General features: G+C 36.5%; 1 protein-coding gene across 1 annotated transcript in view; it reads left to right on the top strand.

The window, feature by feature from the left end:
- Positions 1-17352, top strand: part of NEK1 (NIMA related kinase 1) — a 240752-nt gene that overhangs the window by 79835 nt on the left and 143565 nt on the right. Inside the window, 2 exon segments of the mRNA XM_079142970.1 lie at positions 2811-2974; positions 3055-3186. Of these exon segments, the coding sequence (XP_078999096.1) occupies positions 2811-2974; positions 3055-3186 (296 nt within the window).

Genomic DNA, 17352 nt, shown 5'->3' with positions numbered 1-17352 from the left:
TTTTCTATAAGGAGAAAAAAGAAAACCTGCAGTATAACAGTCATATAGTAATGAAACCTCCCAGTATTCAGTAGCCTGATGCATGAGAGGTACCTGACAATGAGCTTCAAGCCTCCAGCAGGCGTCTCAGGATGGAATTTGCCCCACCTAAAGATTGGAGCTATGGCTTCCAGGATTATCCAAGATGGCCGCTCTGGCTTCGAAATGTGTTGGCAAATGGGGAGCTGCAGCTCAGGGTCTGGACGTGGTCAGCTGGAGGTCCTGGAGGCGGGATGCGGTTGGTCAGGCAGGGGTCCTAGAGGTCTGGTGTGTTTGGTGTGGTTGTGGGATCCTGGAGGCCGAGTGCAATCATTCGGTCTGGGGTCCCAGTGACAGGTCTCAGTCGTTGGTCTGGGGGTCCTGGCGGCAGGGAGCAGTCAGTGGATGTGAGTGTCCCAGAGGCACGGAGTGATCGGTGATCGGTCGGGCTGAGGGATCCTGGAGATGTGGCTCATCAGTCCAGCCAGGGGTCCTCCAGGGTTTGGCTGTTGTCTCAAAATGGCGGCAGCCACGTGCAATCAAACCTGCAAGTACTGTCACAGTGAACTTCCAGGCAACATCAGGCAGCTCGTCCTCCACTGGCGGTTGGCGATCAGTTTGCTGACTGTTGTTGGATGATCGGGAGGTGAACCTCGTGCTTTGGGTGATGGATAGGTGTAAGGCAGGCGATGGACCGGCCAGAGGCAGGCAAATGGTGGATGATAGGCGCTTGACAGTGAGCAATCTGCCTGTATAAGCCTTTTGAGAGATGTTTGCCTGCTTTTGCTTTTGCTAATTTGAAAAATGGAACACTCAAAAACCAGGATATTAGTAGAGGACTGCAAGAGTAGTCAGTTTCACAGGAAATATGGCCATCTTTTTACAGAATCATTCTTCTGATTCTTAACTTGAAATGTATGTTTTGAGGATATATATGAGGACCTCCTTGATGGAGTTTCCTGCCTAATTATGTATCTTTTTCTAGCAACTTCCATTTCTTGTTATTTGAACATCTATAATTATCTATACAAATCTTAAAATGATTTTTAAAAATTCATATTTTCTCATAAAATTGTGTGCTTACTGTACCAAGATGTTGAAACAAATTTCTTATTGGGTTACATGGAAGTTTCTTTTATTTGGTTCTAATATTTTTCTTTGTATCTTTTCTTACCAGACTTCTTACATAAAATGTTACCAGGGAAATTTTTCCTCCTTAACTCTCTGTGTTCTGGCTTCTGTTCTCACCATTTCTCTCTCTCTCCCTCTCTCTCCCTCTCCCTCTCCCTCTCCCTCTCCCCCTCCCTCTCCCCCTCTCTCCCTCTCTCCCTCTCTCTCCCTCTCCCTCTCCCTCTCCCTCTCTCTCTCTCACACACACACACGCTCACACACTCACACACACAAAGTGGTTTTTTAAAGGTTACCACTCAACTTCACCATAACTATCTTATTTGCAATGCTTTTGACCTCAGCATTTAAGATCATTGATTTCTTCTTTTCAATTAAATTCTTCCACCCTAACTTCTATAGCATTGTACTGTTTATTTACTTTTAACTCCTACCTATTTCTAACATCTCTGTTTTCTGACTGTGGGGTTTCCATGTGGGTGAATTTTTATGTCTCTGTGACTGGGTCTTTATATCTTTACCTTTATCCTTTGTTATTTCCACAGAGAATCCACAGGTCCATTCAGCATTTACTTTTTCATTGATTCTCTTTTTTACCGATTGTCTTCTTGGCTTGGTGTCAGGGCAACACAACTTCAGTTAGTTTCTTTGCTTTGACCTCTTTCTTATTTCTGCTTATAATGCATAATATTGAACTTGTTAGAGGATGTTTTAGAGTATACTACTACTGCTAGAAAGTAGAGAAATTATTTCTGTTGTTTTTATGTGAATACTTATACCCAGGGCCAATAGCCCTTACCTTATACCAACCAACCTTTTGCAGTCAAGCTTAGTTTTCCCTGAGCTTTCTTCTTCCCCCTATTTCTGGCATCCAGATATATACATCTATTGCTTATTTTTGCTCTAATACCTAGATTCATATCAGATCTCTTTCTGTTATATTGCTATCACAAGGCCAAGTTAAATAATATCTCTAAGACTTTTTTAAATAGTGATTTTGCTTTTGATTTTTTTTTTTTTTCATTTTGTGACTTTGCTTAGTATTTATTACTTTGGATTGTCCCTATTAGCATTCATTTACCACAAGATTAAAATGTTTCTCCAGTTTTGTGTTTTCTTTCCCAACTTTTTTGAAAACTATTTATGGATAGATATGATGTTTTGGCTCTTCAATGTATACATAGAATATGTTTCAGTAATGTTTATACGTTCACATTTACTTGGCGAATAGGTTCGAAGTATATTAAAAGCCATATTTAAATGTTTTTGTTAAATGTAATTTTAAGTGTTAGGTAAGCATGCTCTGCTTTACTTACAAAGGTCTTACATATTTAAAGGTCATAGAACAGAATCACATGAAGTGTATACTCTAAGCTTGTTTCAAAACTTGCCAAGTAAGACCAGATTTTTCCATATTTAAAAGAATGTAGTAACATTTTGAAGTTTTTTGTCACATTAATTTATGCTTCATTTTTAATTAACAAAAATACTGTTTCTCTATTGTTGATTATTATATGCTTTTGACCATGTTAATTAATTTGCTCAAATTTTAGGTATTTGCTTTTTTTAAAGTTAAGCATTGAAATCTAGTTTTTATTTTGAGGATAGTATAGAAATTTGGGCTTTATAAGATAAACTGTGAGAGCTCTTTGTTTAATCCCTAGGCTCCCTTTTTTGGCAGTGGAGGGGCTGTAGCTCCATCATCTTGTTCTTCTCGAGGGCAGTATGAACATTACCATGCCATTTTTGATCAAATGCAACAACAAAGAGCAGAAGAAAATGAAGTGAAATGGAAAGGAGAAATACGTAGTCGAGGACTTCCAGAAAGGTACGACTATGTTCTGCAGAAATTGCTTATGCTTTACTTCAGAGAAAGCAATGAAAGTCACTGTGCATATTTATCTACAGAAGAATTCCACCTGGAGTTCGTCCAGGATTTCCTAATGGGGCTGCAGGTCATCACCATTTCCCTGATGCTGATGCTATTAGAAAAACTTTGAAAAGATTGAAGGCCGTGTCTAAACAAGCCAATGCAAACAGGTTGGACTGTGATGATCCATGAATTCATCCTTGTGTGTGATTTTGTCTTTTGTCCCAACTTAGTACCTTCACTTGTTGATTGCTTTCTCCATTGTTTACATGGAATATTTTTTTGTTTCCTGGATGCAGTAATTTTCTCAGATATGAAATTGGTCTGTGATTATATTATGACAAACACGTAGCTCTTCAGTTCAGCCTGATTTTTGTGGCTTATTTGTATGAACATACTATTTAAAGGAACATGTGATAACTTTCAGCCAACATATGGTTGTAATAATTTCAACCTCTTTGCTTTGAGTAAATCAGAATATAAATTTAAATGTAATCACACTTTATGCAAAACTCAACGCATTTTTTTTTTGTCTTTTGCACATCCCTGAGAAGTAGACTTTTCTCTTTGTTGTCTTATCTTAGCATGTTCCTCTTCATCCATCTCTGATTTGTGATTCTTTTCACCAGATTTTCCTATCCTTCTATTGAGTTAATTAAATAATGGTAACTAACATAGCTAAAATTCACACAGTTCTTTTTTCTTAAGTATGCATGTGTGTTTTCTTAGGTAGTTCCATTTCACTTATAAAACATAGTGATGAGTTATGGAAGAACAGGTAATGTTTTGTGAAATTTTAGTTACATCATCTTGCATTCTTAAGGAGTTATTATGGTCCTCCCATTATAAAAGATGATTAAAGTGTACTTGAGCAAATTTTAAAACTAAATGTAATTGAGTATAATAAATAATTGAGTAAGTGTAAAATAACATTATGAGTACGTTGCATATTATATACAGAAACCTGAATTGTGAAACTAATTATAGTTCCCTTTGCATTTTTAGAATGGAAGGCTACAAACTCACATATGTGCTTATTTTTGCTGAATGATGAAGCAAATTTTCTGTGAGGTTTTTATCTTCCTGTATTGTTGATCTTTCTAGTATATATACATTCTTAATAAACTTTATTTTTAGAGCAATTTTAGGTTTGCAGCAAAATTGAGTGGAAAAATTTGGAGTTCCCATACACCCCTTCTCTGCACATGCGCAACCTCTCTGTTGCCATCCTAGCCAGAGTGAAAACATTTGTTACCATCAGTAAGCCCACACTGACCCATTACCACCCAAAGTTCATCTTTTATTTTAGGGCTCACTCTTGTTGCACTGTGGGTTTTGACAAAAGTATAATAGAATGTGTTCACAATTGTGATATTATATTTTTAAATGTTACTACTCTCAAAATCCTCTGTGCTCTACCTACTTTTACCTCTCTCCCTCCCTTCTAACCTCTGGTAATCTTGTAATTATTTTGCTGTCCCTGTAGTTTTACTTTTTCTAGAATGTTATCTAGTTGGAATCATATATGCAGCCTTTTCAGGTTGGTTTCTCTCATTTAGTAATATTCACTTAAGGTATCTTTTTATGACTTAATAGCTCATTTCTTTTTTGGGGGGTAGGTCACTGGGGATTGAACTCAGGAGCACTCAACCACTGAGCCAGATCCCCAGCCCTATTTTGTATTTTATTTAGAAACAGGGTCTCCCTTAGTTGCTTAGCACCTCGCTTTTGCTTAGGCTGGCTTTTTTACTCATGCTCTTCCTGCTTCAGCCTCCTGAGCCGCTGGGATTACAAGCATGCACTACTGCACCTGGCCTTAATAGCTCATTTCGTACTATAACTAAATGATACTTCATTGTATGGATTCACAGTTTATCCATTAACTTACTAAAGAATATCTTCATTGCATACAAAAGTTGCAATTGTGAATAAGTCTGCTACAAATATCTGCATGCAAGTTTTTGTGTGGACATAATTTCTCAAATCATTTGGATAAATACATCAAGGATCAGATTGCTGTATCCTATGTTAAGAATACATTTAGGGATAGGGACATAGTTCAGATGGTAGAGTGCTTGCCTCAAATGCACAAGGCCCGGGGTTCAATCCCCAGTACCCCCCCCCCACACACACACAAAGAGTACATTTAGTTTTAGAAGAAACAACCAAAGTTTCTTCCAAAGTGGTTGTCCCATTTTGCTTTCCCAGAAGCAGTGAATGAAAGTTTTTTTTTTTTTTTTTTTTTTTTTTGCTCCACATTGTCTGTAGCATTTGGTGTTGTCCCTGTTTTGGATTTTGGTCATTTTAATTGGTGTATTATAGTATCTCTGGTGTTTTAATTATAATTCCCTAATGACATATGATGTTGAACATCTTTTCACATACTTCTTGCCATCTGTGTATCTTTTTTAGTGAGTTTTCTGTTAAGGTTTTTTGCCCATTTTTTAAATTGGGTTGTTCATTTTCTTTTTGTTGAGTTTTAAGAGTTCTTTGTGTATTTTGGATAATTCTTTATCAGATCAGATCATCGTTATCATCTCCTCCTCCTCCTCCTCCCCCTCTTTCTTCTCCTCATTTTGCAGTGCTAGGCATTGAACTTAGGGCCTTGGGCATGCTAGGCAAGCACTCTACCTCTGAGGTATGTCCCACTCCAGATAATGTCTCTTGCGGATATTTTCCTCCAGTATGTGGCTTGTGTTCTTATTCTTTGGTATTATCTTTCACAGAGCAGAATTTGTAATTTTAATGAAGTCCCTCTTACCATTTTTTTCATGGGTTGTGCCTTTTAGCCTTGTATCTAAGAAGTTATCACCATAGCCAAGTTCATCTAGGTTTTCTCCTGAGTATCTTCTAGAAATCTTATGCTTTTGTCTTTAAGACAATAATTCATTTTGAGTTAATTTTTATGAAGGTTATAAGGTTTGTGTTTTTAGATTCATTTTTTTTGCCTGTGGATGTTCAGTTGATCCATAGCAGTTCTTTTTTTTTTTTAATTTTAATTAAAAATCATAAATTTACATAGGGCAATGTTGTTTGATTCATTCTGTTATTTTTTCCCTTTCCCCCTCCCCTCCCACCCCTCTTTTCCCTCTATACATTCCTTTCTTCCTCTATTCTTACCACCCTCCTTATCCCTAACCCTAAACCTAACCCTAACCCTAACACTAACACCAACACCTCCTACCTCCCCGCCATATGTCCTCATCCGCCTATCAGTGACATCATTCGTCCTTTAGTTTTTTTAGATTGGCTTATCTCACTTAGCATGATATCCTCCAATTTCATACATTTGCCTGCGAATGCCATAATTTTGTCATTCCTCATGGCAGAGTAATATTCCATTGTATATATATGCCACAGTTTCTTTATCCATTCATCAACTGAAGGGCATCTGGGTTGGTTCCACAATCTGGCTATGGTGAATTGAGCAGCTATGAACATTGATGTGGCTGTATCTCTGTAGTATGCTGATTTTAAGTCCTTTGGGTATAGGCCAAGGAGTGGGATAGCTGGGTCAAATGGTGGTTCCATTCCAAGCTTTCTGAGGAATCTCCATACTGTTTTCCAGAGTGGCTGCACTAGTTTGCAACCCCACCAGCAATGTATGAGTGTACCTTTTCCCCCACATCCTCGCCAACACCTATTGTTGCTTGTGTTCTTGATAATCGCCATTCTAATTGGGGTGAGATGAAATCTTAGGGTAGTTTTGATTTGCATTTCTCTTATTACTAGAGATGTTGAACATTTTTTCATATATCTGTTGATTGCTTGCACATCTTCTGTGAAGTGTCTGTTCATTTCCTTAGCCCATTTGTTGATTGGATTATTTGTATTCTTGGTGTAGAGTTTTTTGAGTTCTTTATAGATTCGGGATATTAGCGCTCTATCTGAAGTATGAGTGGCAAAGATATTCTCCCACTCTGTAGGCGCTCTCTTCACATTACTGATAGTTTCCTTTGCTGAGAGAAAGCTTTTTAGTTTGAATCTATCCCAGTTGTTGATTCTTGCTTTTATTTCTTGTGCTATGGGAGTCCTGTTAAGGAAGTCTGCTCCTAAGCCAACAAGTTGAAAGTTTGGACCTACTTTTTCTTCTATAAGATGCAGGGTCTCTGGTCTGATTCCGAGGTCCTTGATCCATTGTGAGTTGAGTTTTGTGCAGGGTGAGAGATAGGGGTTTAATTTTATTCTGTTGCATATGGTTTCCCAGTTTTCCCAGCACCATTTGTTGAAGAGGCTATCTTTTCTCCATTGCATATTTTTGGCCCCTTTGTCTAGTATGAGAAAATTGTATTTATTTGGGTTTGTGTCCATGTCCTCTATTCTGTACCATTGATCTACCTGTCTATTTTGGTACTAATACCATGCCGTTTTTGTTACTATTGCTTTGTAATAGAGTTGAAGATCTGGTATTGCAATATCCCCTGCTTCGATCTTTCTACTGAGGATTGCTTTAGCTATTCTGGGTTTCTTATTCTCCCAGATGAATTTCATAATTGCTTGCTCTATTTCTGTAAGGTACATCATTGGGATTTTAATTGGAATTGCATTGAATCTATATAGCACTTTTGGTAGTATGGCCATTTTGACAATATTAATTCTTCCTATCCATGAACATGGGAGATCTTTCCATCTTCTAAGGTTTTCTTTAATTTCTTTCTTTAGTGTTCTGTAGTTCTCATTGTAGAGGTCTTTCACCTCTTTTGTGAGATTGATTCCCAAGTATTTTATTTTTTTTGATGCTATTGTGAATGGGGTAGTTTTCCTAATTTCTCTTTCTGAAGATTCATCACTTACGTATAGAAATGCATTGGATTTATGAGCATTGATCTTGTAACCTGCTACTTTACTGAATTCACTTATGAGTTCTAAGAGTTTTCTGGTGGAATTTCCTGGTTCCTCTCAATATATAATCATGTCATCAGCGAACAGGGATAGTTTGAGTTCTTCTTTTCCAATTCGTATCCCTTTAATTTCTTTGGTTTGTCTAATTGCTCTGGCCAGAGTCTCAAGAACGATGTTGAATAGAAGTGGTGAAAGAGGGCATCCCTGCCTTGTTCCAGTTTTTAGGGGGAATGCTTTCAGTTTTTCACCATTTAGAATGATATTGGCCATGGGCTTAGCGTAGATGGCCTTCACAATGTTAAGGAATGTTCCCACTACCCCAATTTTTTCTAGTGTTTTGAGCATGAAGGGGTGCTGTATTTTATCAAATGCTTTTTCTGCATCTATTGAAATAATCATGTGATTCTTGACTTTAAGTCTATTGATATGGTGAATTACATTTATTGATTTCCTGATGTTGAACCAACCTTGCATCCCTGGGATGAAACCCACTTGATCGTGGTATACTATCTTTTTAATATGTTTTTGTATGCGATTTGTTAAAATTTTGTTGAGAATTTTTGCATCAATGTTCATTAAGGATATTGGTCTGAAATTTTCTTTCCTTGATGAGTCTCTGTCTGGTTTAGGTATCAGGGTGATATTGGTTTCATAGAATGAGTTTGGGAAGGTTCCCTCCTCTTCTATTTTATGGAATACTTTGAGAAATATTGGAATGAGCTCTTCTTTAAAGGTTTTGTAGAACTCGGCTGAGAACCCATCTGGTCCCGGACTTTTCTTTGTTGGTAGGCTTTTGATGTACTTGAAATTGGTCTATTTAAATTGTGTATGTCCTCCTCGTTCAGTTTAGGCAATTCATATGTCTCTAGAAATCTGTTGATGTCTTCGAAATTTTCTATTTTGTTGGAGTATAGATTTTCAAAGTAGCTTCTAATTATGTTTTGTATTTCAATCATGTGTGTTGTGATATTTCCTTGTTCATTCCGAATTCTAGTGATTTGGGTTTTCTCTCTTCTTCTCTTTGTTAGTGTGGCTAAAGGTTTATCAATTGTATTTTTTTGAAGAACCAACTATTTATTTTGTCAATTTTTTGTATTGTTTCTTTTGTTTCAATTTCATTGATTTCAGCTCTGAGTTTAACTATTTCCTGTCTTCTACTACTTTTGGTGCCGGTCTGTTCTTCTTTTTCTAGGGCTTTGAGCTGTAGTGTTAGGTCGTTTATTTGTTGAGTCTTACTTCTTTTATTAAATGCGCTCCATGAAATAAATTTCCCTCTAAGTACTGCTTTCATAGTGTCCCAGAGATTTTGATATGATGTTTCTTTGTTATCATTTACTTCTAAGAATTTTTTAATTTTCCTCCTGATGTCTTCTGTTATCCATTCATCGTATAATAGTGTATTATTTAATCTCCAAGTATTGGAGAAGTTTCTGTGTTTTACTCTTTCATTTATTTCTAATTTCAATCCATTATGATCTGATAGAGTACAAGGTAGTATCTCTATCTTCTTGTATTTGCTAACAGTAGCTTTGTGGCATAAAACATGGTCTATTTTAGAGAAGGATCTATGTGCTGCTGAGAAGAAAGTGTATTCATTCTTTGTTGGATGGTATATTCTATATAAGTCGGTTAGGTCTAAATTGTTGATTGTGTTATTGAGATCTATGGTTTCTTTATTCAATTTTTGTTTGGACGATCTATCCACCGGTGAGAGAGGTGTGTTAAAATCACCTCGTATTATGTGTTGTGGTCTATTTGATTTCTGGAATTGAGAAGGATTTGTTTGACGTATATGGATGAGCCAATGTTCGGGGCATAGATATTTATGATTGTTATGTCTTGCTGATTTATGCTTCCCTTAAGCAGTATGTAATGTCCTTCTTTATCCCTTCTGACTAGTTTTGGCTTGAAGTCCACATTATCTGAAATGAGGGTGGATACTCCAGCTTTTTTGCTGTGTCCGTGTGCATGGTATGTTTTTTCCCATCCTTTCACCTTTAGTCTATGGGTATCTCTTTCTCTGAGATGGGTCTCTTGCAGGCAGCATATTGTTGGATTTTTCTTTTTAATCCAATCTGCCAGTCTATGTCTTTTGATTGATGAGTTCAGCCATTAACATTCCCAGTTATTATTGTGATATGATTTGTGTTCCTAGTCATTGGACTCATTTTTGTTTTTTGACATGATTTGGTTTCTCCTTTATTTGGCTATTCCTTTAGGCTAGTTCCTCCCATTGCTGATTTACATCGTTGTTTTTCATCTCTTCCTCATGGAATATTTTGCTGAGCATGTTCTGTAATGCTGGCTTTCTTTTTGTAAATTCCTTTAGCTTTTGTTTATCATGGAAGGATCTTATCTCATCGTCAAATCTGAAAGTAAGTTTTGCTGGGTATAAAATTCTTGGTTGGCATCCATTTTCTTTCAGGGCTTGGTAAATGTTGTTCCAGGCCCTTCTAGCTTTTAGGGTCTGGCTTGAAAAATCTGCTGATATTCTTATTGGTTTCCCCCTGAATGTAATCTGATTCTTTTCTCCCATGGCCTTTAAAATTCTGTCTTTATTTTGAATGTTAGGTATTTTCATAATAATGTGCCTTGGTGTAGGTCTTTGTAATTTTGCATGTTTGGAGTCCTATAAGCCTCTTGTACTTGGTTTTCCATTTCATTCTTCAGATTTGGGAAATTTTCTGATATTATTTCATTGAATAGATTGTTCATTCCTTTGGTTTGTTTCTCTAAGCCTTCCTCAATCCCAATAATTCTTAAATTTGGCCTTTTCATGATATCCCATAATTCTTGTAGATTCTGTTCATGATTTCTTACCATCTTCTGTTTGGTCAACCTTGTTTTCAAGATTAAATATTTTGTCTTCAATATCTGAGGTTCTGTCTTCCAGGTGATCTATCCTATTGGTTATGCTTTCTATGGCGTTTTTAACTTGGTTTATTGTTTCCTTCATTTCAAGGATTTCTGTTTGTTTGTTTTTTTTTTTTTTTCAGTATCTCTAACTCTTTATTGAAATGCTCTTTTGCTTCCCTTATTTGCTCTTTTAACTGTTGATTGGTGCTGTCATTTAATGCCTGCATTTGTTCTTTCATCTCCTTGTTTGCTTCCCTGATTGTTTTAATTATGTACATTCTGAACTCCCTTTCGGACATTTCTTCTGCTGTGCTGTCATTGGGTTTTATTGATATAGTATCTCGGTTTGTTTCGGACATTTTCTTCCCTTGTTTTCTCATATTGATCAGATGTCAGTGGGACTCTGTGATATTGTAGATTTCCTCTATTGGCTTATAGTGTCCCTGTAGATTTCCAGTGTATCACTTACCAGCCTTCAGTAGCCAGAAGTCTTGGATTAATTTGATAATGCAGTGCTTCCGAAGAACGGTGCCCCTAGCCCGCTACTGGTTCCAGGGAGAGAGACCTGGAGAGGTCTCTTGCTGCCCACCCCTGGTCCCAGAGGCTGATTGTAGGTCGGAGGTCTCCACTGGCTTGTGGACTTGTGGCTGGCTCTGTGTAGACAGGCTGTCACTGGGCAGTTTGCCCCAAGAAGCTAGCCTAGAGAGGCGCTTCCTGCCAGAGGGGGCTGGGCTGCTTGGGGAAGTCCCTGGCGCCCTGTGCTGGTCACTGAAGCAACCTGCGGGCAGGCCAGAGCTGGCAACGGGGCGGGCCGGAGCTGGCCGTGCTGCTTCTGTGCAGAAGGGCTCTCACTGGAGGATCTGCCAGTTACCTCCACAATGAAGCGACCTGACTCACCCGTCAGCTCGCTCCATGACTATGACCAACCAGTGATGGCAGCAACCTAGGTGCAGGGATTGCATTCTATATATTTTTGTCATTAGGTCTCAGTCTTTATGGAGAGTTGTGCCCCCAGGCCGTGGACTTTACCAATGATTTTTCAGGTTTTTATGCCCTGAAGTAGGACAGGATGGCTGGAAAGGGCTGGGGTTGAATGTTTTTTCCCCCCTTTGGAAGGGCAGAGATGAGTAGAGTTGACCATTTCCCCTCCCCTGTATAAGTTAATCTGATAAATATCTTCTGAGGGCAGACAGTGTTACAAAGATCACTGCTCTGCCATGTTTAAGAATGGTTGCTTTTTCCTTCCTTCTGCTATAAATAAAAGGGGGGTTTGCTCTGACATTTACTTTGAGGAAGTGGTGGAGTTTCTAGAAGTAAGTCATAAAAGTGTGAAAGTCCTCCTATATTGGAGCCCCCTGGAGTTTTTGTTTGTTTGTTTGTTTTTGTTTTTGTTACCAGAGATTGACCTGGGTTGCTAACCACTGAGCCACATCCCAAGCCCCTTTTTTTGTGGGGGGCAGTCTCTGTAAATTTCTGAGGCTGGTCTTGAACTTGTGATCCTCCTACCTCAGCCTCCCAGGCTGCTGGGATTACAGGCTTGTGCCCACCACTTCTGGCTTCCTTGGATTTTTTTGTCTCTCAGACTTTTTAATATGGAACCTTGAGCATTTATAGTTAATGTTTTTCTGTTCTGACATGGTTTCCCATGGAGGTTTCTACTCCAATAAGTCATGGTTCTCTGAATCTGCCTATCTCTTCAGTTTTGAGGCAGCAATTTGCCCTTTTACTCTAACTTCTCTGATGGAGCTAAGAAGAGTAATTGATTTTTCAATTTCTTGAGCTTTTTATTTGTTGGTAGGACAGAGTGATTACTTCTAATCTTCCATGCCATACTAGAAACCTGGAGATGTGGCATGAATTTATCATCCAAATAAAAGTTTCAGAGGCTTGTTCTCTCTAAAATTAATCTTTGCAAATTGTAGCCCCACAATAACATACGGATTCTCTTATAGGCTTATGTACTTCCAGGTCATTGTCTTACTAATACCTTTTTCTACATTTCTAGGAGTGGGAAGGTAATAGAAATGGACTTTTTTTTATTTCTTTGTACGTGCTTTTCCTCTTACTTAGTATTCCTTTGCCTCTGCTGTTTTTGCCTGGCTAATGTCTACTCATTATTCTGGCCTTGGTTTAGTTTGGGTCATTTATTCTGTTTGTAAATTAAAAATTAAATTAGGGACTTAATGGAGGATATCCAACTTCTAATTTTGTCATGTAAACTGAAACTGTAAAAGTTATTATCCTTAATTTACAACCTTTGATAAGATTGACCATTTCAGTGTAAAAAAGTACAATGATATAATCTTAATATACAAATAATACTTTTGAATTGAATAAATTTGAATTTATACAAATTATATAGTTTATATTATTGAGAGTTGTTGAAATTTAGTTATGAACTAGCACTAGTCAAAGTTCCAAGAGTGGTTTCTGTACCTGATGTTCTAAGTCTGAGTTAATTGGTCCTCCCTGAGGCTCTCATGTTTTTAGTGTGCTTTCATATAGTAGAAATAAAGCTGTTGGAAGAGTCTTTGAAGCAGTGAGTTTTGCATCCTCTCCCTTGATCCTTTTTCAGATAGCATTGCCCAAAGGGATTTGTCTGGTGTCCTTCATCATTCTCACCATTACCACTATTATTATCCTAAGATGGTTTTCAAGTAATATATTAATAATGATCAGATTTCAGCCAAACCTTTATCTTTTCCAGCAGACCATTCTGTTTCATTAGGGTGAGTGTAACAGTTTTTTTTTTTTTTTGTTTTGTTTTGTTTTTTTTTTTTCACTTTGTTGGTTTTACCTTTTAATATTAAGAAGTCAAAAATTTTTTTCTCGTATCATTGTGGAGTTAATATTCCAATAGGTTAATTTTGGAAAAAATAATATCATACATTAGCAAGCTGAAACATATCAAAAATATTTGCTTCTTCCTGAAAACTTATAAATGAAAAAGTAGAAAATCCTTCAAACTAGTTCATTATTTTCTTGCTATAAAATATCCTTATCACTCATACCTTGTAATAATTGGTAAGAAAATGATTAACTATATATGTATATGATTTTTTATCTCATACTTACTAATATTTATTGTCTCATATATACATACACAGTGTAATTCTTTTTGACTGTCATGGATCAGTAATTTTCACTACTCTAAACTTAAGCTATTGTCTTGTTCCTTAGTATTTTGTTTTATTCAGAGGCATTTTATCTTATTTTTCATTCTCTCATCCTCAAGTTTCCTTTTAATATTATTTTCTTTGCCAAGTTCAAGAATGTTCATGTGTTTCTCTTTTTAAAATGTCATTATCTGACTACTTTGTCATTACTCTTAGAATTCTTAGCCAAATGTTCATTTAAGTTGAGCATGCCTAATCTGAAAATCCAAAATCTGAAATGACCCCAAATCTGAAACTTTTGTGGGGAGTGGGGGGTGGGTGGGTAGGTTACTGGGGATTGAACTCAGGGGTACCCAACCACTGAACCACATCCCCAGCCCTACTTCGTATGTTATTTAGAGACAGGGTCTCACTGAGTTGCTGAGGCTAGCTTTCAACTCATGATCCTCCTGTCTTAGCTCCCTGAGCTGTTGAGATTACAGGCATGTACCACCGCACCTGGCTTTTTTAAGTGCCAACATGATGTTACAAGTGTAAAACTCCAAAGCTGACATCATGTGACAAGTCACAGACACACTAAAAAAATTGTATGCAGTTATCTTCAGACTATGTGTATAAAGAATATCCGAAACAAATGCATTTGTATTTAGACTTGGATCTTATTCCAAACATCTCATGTATAAACTAATATTCCAAATTTGAAAAGATCCAATATCTGAAACATTTCTCTTACCAGACATTTCAGATAAGGACTACTCAACCTGTACCTCTTTTTTCTCTCCCTTTTGTCCAAGGAAAAAGAAAATCCAAAGGAAAGACATAAGTGACTTTTTAATCTTGTTTTTCTGTTTGCCAAAGTGATACAAGATAGTTCTAAAAAAATTGGAATGTGTAGGGAAGATATTAGGAAATAAGCAAGAATATCATTCCTGACCTCTACAGAGACAACCACTGAAGGACTTTGGTCTGTTTATTTGCATTCTTTTTTATGTGTTTCTCCCCCATAGTGGAAATCAAATTATATGTTATTTTGTATCTTTTTAAATTTAGCATTCAGGTTACCATATTTATTTCTCTTGTTAAAAATTGTTTTCAAGGTATTAATTTCTGTGTAAGATCCCAGTTTCTGAAGGTACTGTGAATTAGCTAACAAATCCCCTAGTATAACAAGTTGAAGATATTTCACTTTTTGAATATTTTTCTGCCTTATTTTATTCTTCAATTTTCATTACTTCTCTGTAATAGAATATTAGAAGTATGGTCATTGGATTAGAGAATTGGTTCAATTATGTTCTTAATGAAGATTCTAGAAAGAAATGTTGCTATATGTGTCCGTTTATGCTCAATCTAACCATTTATGTATGATAGTGCCCACTTTGTTACCATCCGACCAGTACGAAAAACTTTTTAGGAACTAAAGTTTTTTGAAAGTATGAAATTTAAATGCAAAGTAGAACAGAAAATGAAGTTTTCTTTGCAGTCTGTACATGTTACACAGTAGAATAATGACAAACCAGACACCTGTTAAGAATAGTGAATAGTGATGATGGGAATGATGATAATAGTAAAAAACAGCAGCTCTTTAATCAGGCACCCAAGGCAGGACCTGTTCTATGTAATTTATATATATATAGCCAATACTGATTATGCATGGATTTCATGTCTGTGAATTTGCTTACTAGCTAAAATTTTTTTCTAACCCTAAAATCAGTGCTCACAGAACTTTCATAGTCATTTGGGCATGTGCAGAACTTCAGTAAACTTGAATGACCCAGTTCTCATGTTCCCAGTTAAGGTTTACCTAACACGGTGTACTCAGCCTCCTTGTTTCAGCTCTCATACGAAAACAATTGTCCTTTTTGTCATCTGCTTAGTACACAAGTGGAAAAATTGGGTGGCTTATCACATAGAAGAGGAATTAGACTTCTTTGTATTTCTTCAAGGTAGAATAAATATGACTAAAGAAGATGAGAAATAGGTTTCAATCTTTATGAAGACTATTCAGGACCTTTATGGAATTTAATGTTCAAACTGGAAACATTAACCAGAGGTTTAAATGACAGTGAGTTCAGGATATTTAGATGGGAATATGGGAATACTTTATTCAATGTAAAGTTGGACTGGTTAATACCTAAGGTTTCCTCCAATCTGAGTATTATGACTCTTTGATCTTTGTTTTTTTTTTTAAAAAACCCAATCTTGCTAGTTTGCCCAGGCTGGCTTTAACTCCCGGATAGAAGCAATCCTCCTTCCTCAGCCTTCCAAATAGCTGTGATGACAGGTGTATGCCACAACATCCAACATCTTTTCTACTTTTTGTGGCCATTTTTCCATACTATCACAATTGGTTCCTGTTGTAATTTTTATGCCATTGTCATTCCTGGTCATTTCTTTTCCTTGATTCAAGCTGAATCAGCAAACTGAAATCTGCAGTCATTTAGGATTCTTAGAATTATCTTCCCTCACAATTTCAGATCCCTTACATTTACTTATTCCTTCTTTGTGTTGTTATTTATTTTCTTCTTCCTTTTTTTCAGTAACTCTGGCTAGTGTGGCTTTGTTTTTATCCATGACTTAAAGATAAAGATCTCTTCTATTAGCTTTTTAACATTGGGACCTCAAACCACATAAGACTACTTTATAATAAATTTTTAAGTGCCTCTTAACATTTGTTTTTCTAGCATTTTTACTTTCCCAAGTCTTAATGTCTTAGAATTGAAATTGCTTCTTGTCTTGAAATTGCTGACTATTACATTCCATCTGATAGACATATGTCCCTTACACAGAAGAGGAAGCTCAGTGAATAAACCCTCTGCATCATTTTGTCTTCACTGTTAACCCTAAATCACCCAGTTTTTCTATATTAACCATATTTACTCATTTTCCCCCTCTGATTATCTGTTACCCAGACTGCTGCCTATTTTTATGTTATTTTTTACCTCTTAAAATGCTCACTTATGGACTGGGGATGTGGCTCAGTGGTAAAGTGCTTGCCTAGGACATGTGAGGCCCTGAGTTCAATCCCCAGCACTGCAAAACAAACAAACAACAACAAAAAAAAGTTGACTTATAATCATCTTTCAAAAGTTCTGCATTTCCCTTATCAGTAAAAATTTGCACCATGAATATGAGGTATAAAATTTCCACCCAGATCTTGATATTTCTTAAACTTGCAGTGAGAAAAAGAAAAAAATTTTTTCTCTTTTCAGGGGAAAAAAATTTTTTTGTCTTAGAATAATTATTTCTCCATAGAATACCATAGTTCAGTTACCTCATTGTTTTATATCCCTTTTCCTGTTTATGACATTTTTAGCCCATTTTGATGTCTTTGTATTTTACTTTCCAAATTCCTAATTTCTTACTATATATTCATTTTATATAATGTTTATCATTCTTTTATTAATTCAGGTCAATGTTTTGCTGATATTAAAAGCTATAATTTTGGAACTGAAAGGATATACTCTAATTTTTGTAAAAGCATTTGCATATGAATTCTTAATAGTTTTTAATGAAGAAAATGAC

This window comes from Sciurus vulgaris (assembly GCF_902686455.1).
Source record: "Sciurus vulgaris genome assembly, chromosome: 5".
Classification (NCBI taxonomy): Eukaryota; Metazoa; Chordata; class Mammalia; order Rodentia; family Sciuridae; genus Sciurus; species Sciurus vulgaris.
The sequence above is the reverse complement of the archived record's forward strand: the minus strand, read 5'-3'. Positions and strand labels throughout refer to the sequence as shown.